Genomic DNA, 4893 nt, shown 5'->3' with positions numbered 1-4893 from the left:
GATACTTTAGATACCAACTTGTGTACCAACTCTCTAATAGAGGTGGAGCCCACCAATACAATGGGTCTCACACTCTATTAGAGAGTTGGTACACAAGTTGGTATCTAAAGTTGGTCTCCCTAGCATTTTCCTTCTTAAATACATGAAAGAAAAATAGGCTCTTGTTATGTCATTTGGTAAACTCTCAATCATTACAACATGAGCCCTGAATTTTAGCAAACCTGACTATTTTGTTATTTTCTTTTTGTTTTATTGAGGAGTAGAAATTTATGGATCTCGAGTCTTTGCATTTTTCCGAATTTCACAAAATATTGAGTGTTAAAATAATTCAATGGTTGTAGATAGGCTACGTCATCTATTATAATTTTTGTATTTTTTTTCAATAAAATTGATGGTACCGTCTTTCCGTTACGTCTTTGTATCTTTGTCTTGTATTAGCTCCTATATCTCATCACTATTCAGCCAAAACCCGTTGTTTGCTTTGCAACTTATCAATATTCCTCCAATTTATAACTTTTAACTTTCATAAAAATACTCAATTAATTGCAATACCCATTGATCACAGCTACTACCCATCTTTTGCAATACCCAATTGATTGTTATTTGAATTCAGCCAAATTCATGAAACAAAACGGCATATTTGGATGAAATGATAAACTACCCAATTTAAATTTACAAAAATGGGTATGGCAAGCAATTTGTTGATCCTCGAAATTTATGGCTTCATATGAACTTACTTTACAAGCAATATTTTCAGCTCAAATATTTAATATCTAAATGAGTCCTAAACTAATACCCTCAAGGCTCTCTCCAAAAGATAACCTGCAAAGAAACATTTATCAAGACTTATTAAACAACCCCAAGTAATTAATATCTAAATGTTGCCACACTATTATTATTGACAATCGATTAACATAAGGAACATGTGATCAAAAGAACAAGCTTTTGCAAATGACCCACTAGTGTAGTGATTTTGAGTCTTAACATTTTTGTAGTATGTGTATATTATCGCCTCTCACAATGGAAAAGATACTTTAAAAAAAAACCAAAAAAAAAAAAAACAAGCTGGAAACCTAAGTGAGACTGGAAACCTCAACCTTATAAGGGAAGTCAACTCTTCTTACATCAAATATTCCCACTTCTTTGACGCATTGAATCCATAATTGATTGTGTTTCTGGAGAAATTATACAATACTAGTGTAGTACCAGCTGGCATTGCTAATTGGTACTACGGTCCAATAAAATTTGGACATCTGTACAACTTATACACATCAACAAAACCGTCGTTAGCATCAACGTTAACCAAACAGAGGTTATCAGACCGGGAAAAAAAAAAAACACACCAGAGAGATTACCAAACTTAAGACTCTGTGACGGCCTTGCCAAAAGCTTGAAGTCATCCGACGGTGGCTTTAGATCATAATTGCTTCAGTCTTAGATCAACAAATTTGTGTGCAATTTTATTATTTGACTTTGAGTCATAACCCAAATAAATAAGCTTCAGGCACTGATTCATGGCCAGTGAGAGGCACAAGGGGTTGGTTGGGTACCAACACCACCAACAAGCCGTCAATTTTAATGGGAAATATGCAATCGCAAGATATAATTGTAGCCAACACCACTATTGTTTTTTAATTTGTCAGCCACCGCTCATGGGAGAATATGGAAAAAAAATTAGTGAGAGCTTATCGATGATGGCGGAGGCCGATGGAACCTATCCCAACTTTTCGAATTGAGGCCCAAAATCGATAAGGAATATGGCAAGTGACTTGATAAACTCCCAAGTCTGCGATGGTTCTTTCTTTTTCTTTTTGGCTGTGAGTCTTTTGATGGGCAACGACGAGTTTGGGCATCGGTTAAAGCCACCATAGGGACGTCGTCACTCTCAGGTGGCGCTGCCCCAGAGAAAGTAGTAGTGTTGAGTTTTTCTCGTTTGCAACAATGGTGGTTAACGGGTGCTTTTACTTTCCAGTGGTTACGGGATATTAAAGGCAGTACATTAAGTTAGTTGCTGATGTGTATAAGTTGTACACATGTCCGAATTTTATTGGACCGTAGTACCAATTAGCAATGCCAGCTAGTACTACAGTAGTATTGAATAATTTCTGGTGTTTCTGGTCTGACTTTATTCTTACCTAATATGAAATATTAGGTCAACCAAGCTACCTGCACTAGGGTTGTCAATGTCAGGAGGGTTTTCCCATCCCAATCAAGGTACCTGCATGAAAAAGGGAAAAAAACTTTCCCTTTCCTCTTTGTTAGAGAGGCCATAAGCCAACTTTCTTTTCCTAGTATGACGAGATTTCCTAAAACGAGAAAAAAAAAAATATAGAAAATATTTCTCTCCTCCTTTTCCTGCATCGACAAGGTGGCACCTTTATAGGCTAAAAATCAATCCCAAGTCTCTCAACCTTTGCAACTCAAAGCACTCAAACCCTCCAACTTCCAAAGCGAAAACAAAAACTCTCCCAAACCCAAGTTCCTCTTGCTCATATCCATGGCCTCCTTCCTCTTCCTCCCTCTCCTCTCCCTCACGCTCTTCCTCTCTCTCACCTCCGCCGCCCGCAACCTTCAACCTCGCAGGCACGTCACCGTCACCGTCCCTCTGATCCAGCAAGTCTGCCAAGCCACGCGATTTCCCGACACTTGTCAGGACTCCTTAGCCGAGCTCGTCACTGACCCAAACACCACCCCAATTCAAGCCATCCAATCCGTCATCCAGGTCTCCACCGATGGCCTCCACACGGCGCAGAAGATGGTGAAGGCTATCCTAGACTCGTCCGCAGGCAACCAAAACCGCACCACCGCTGCTAACAATTGCCTCGACGACCTCGGGAACTCCCGGTACCGCATTTCTCTCACCGCCGACGGCCTGTCACGTGGAAGCATTAAAAACGCACGTGCCTCGATGAGCGCCGCGCTGCTCTACCAATACAGCTGCTGGTCGGACCTCAAGTACGCCAATGACACCCAGATGGTCAACGAGACCATGTCGTTTCTCGACTCGCTGGTCGGAAAGTCCAGAAACGCCCTCAGCATGATGTTCTCGTACGACAACTTCGGAAACGACACCAAGTTGTGGGCCGCGCCTAAGACCGAGCGCGACGGGTTCTGGGAGCGGGTCGAGGGCAGAGGGTCAGGCCAGGGGGTTCGGGGCGGAGTGCCGTCGAATTTAAGGGCGGAAGTGACGGTGTGCAAGGATAAGTCTGAGAAATGCTACAGGACGGTTCAGAGTGCCGTGAACGCCGCACCGAATAACGCGGGAGAGAAGAAGTTCGTGATCCGCATAAAGGCTGGGGTGTACGACGAGATCGTGAGGGTGCCCTTAGAGAAGCGGAACGTGGTGTTTTTGGGTGACGGGATTGGCAAAACGGTAATTACAGGGTCATTGAATGTGGGCATGCCCGGAATCTCCACGTACAATTCTGCCACAGTCGGTAGGTTATTTGCATAACTTTTTATTTTTATTTATTACATGTTTTTATTATGCTTTGAAAGTAAAGGTTCTGATTGTTTCTTATTATCAGGTGTTCTTGGAGATGGGTTCATGGCCAGTGGTCTCACAATCCAGAACACAGCAGGTCCTGATGTCCACCAAGCAGTAGCCTTTAGATCAGACAGTGATCTCTCTGTGATTGAGAACTGTGAATTCTTAGGCAACCAGGACACTCTCTACGCACACGGCAACCGCCAGTTCTACAAATCATGCAACATCCAAGGCAACGTCGATTTCATCTTCGGAAACTCAGCTGCGGTTTTCCAAGACTGCAACATCCTCATCCGCCCTCGACAACTAAACCCCGAGAACGGCGAAAGTAGCACCGTCACAGCTCACGGCAGAACAGACCCTGCACAATCAACTGGTTTCGTATTTCAGAACTGCTTGATCAATGGCACCGAAGAGTTCATGAAGCTGTATCAAAACAACCCCGAAGTGCACAAGAGCTACTTGGGGAGGCCATGGAGGGAGTATTCAAGGACAGTTTTTATTAACTGTACCATGGAAGCTCTTCTTTCCCCAGATGGGTGGATGACTTGGAGTGAGGATTTTGCTTTGAGCACCCTTTTTTATGGGGAGTTTGGTAATTCTGGAGCTGGTTCTGATTTTTCCAAGAGAGTGCCCTTTAGTAGCAAGATCCCATCTGAGCATGTTAATGCATATTCTGTGCACAATTTTATTCAAGGAAATGAGTGGATTTCAACATGAAAATTTGTAGGGATTTTGAAATCCGTTATTAATAATAGCAAATATTAATTAGTGAATGTACAAGGAAAATCATCTTATTGTCAAAATACTTTTTTATTTGAAGTACTAAATTTTTTTTTTGGGTAAATATCACGAGGTGTCCTCACACCAAAAGGGTGGGACTAATCCCTGCTCGGAGTTTGACTTGCACCTGGCGACAAAGTGCTTCCAACTAGTTTCGAACCCCTACAACTTAGGCACCAGGCAATCTACCAGCTGGAGGTGGCAGTTTGCCAACCACACCACACATTGTACTAAATTTTTCAATATTTGAGTTTTAATGCTAGTTTTCTGTGCATAATTTTATTATGGGAAATGAGTGGATTTCAACATGAAAAATTTGTAGGGATTTTCAAATCCTTTATTAATAACAACAAATATTAATTAGTGAGTATACAAGGAACACATCAAATTGCCAACATAATTTTTCAATATTTAATATGGTAGTATTTTCAAGTACTGTCTTTAGGGATATAAATTTTTTTTGCTATATGATTAAAAAATGTAGGTTTTACACATTTGATTGCTGGATTTTTTAAAAAGGGGTCAATGGTAAAGATTGCTGAGAACATCAAATCACCAAGTTTTTAATTTACTTGGAAAAGGACCTTTTTTTCATTAGGATAATTGGTTGAGAACTGCCAACT

General features: G+C 41.2%; 1 protein-coding gene across 1 annotated transcript; it reads left to right on the top strand.

Moving 5' to 3' along the window:
• On the top strand, positions 1830–4263 carry LOC18785945 (probable pectinesterase/pectinesterase inhibitor 51). The gene is made up of 2 exons (XM_007219695.2): positions 1830–3437; positions 3528–4263. The coding sequence occupies exons 1-2, from the start codon at positions 2498–2500 to the stop codon at positions 4205–4207; spliced, it is 1620 nt and encodes a 539-aa protein (XP_007219757.1). The 5' UTR covers positions 1830–2497; the 3' UTR covers positions 4208–4263.

This window comes from Prunus persica, chromosome G2 (assembly GCF_000346465.2).
Source record: "Prunus persica cultivar Lovell chromosome G2, Prunus_persica_NCBIv2, whole genome shotgun sequence".
Classification (NCBI taxonomy): Eukaryota; Viridiplantae; Streptophyta; class Magnoliopsida; order Rosales; family Rosaceae; genus Prunus; species Prunus persica.
This window is presented reverse-complemented; position numbering and strand designations above follow the sequence as displayed.

Excerpts from the sequence above, each read along its gene's own strand:
- LOC18785945 (XM_007219695.2), top strand. The coding sequence starts at position 2,498 with ATGGCCTCCTTCCTCTTCCTCCCTCTCCTCTCCCTCACGCTCTTCCTC. Across the intron at positions 3,438-3,527 it reads GTACAATTCTGCCACAGTCG|GTGTTCTTGGAGATGGGTTC; the intron begins GTAGGTTATTTG and ends TCTTATTATCAG.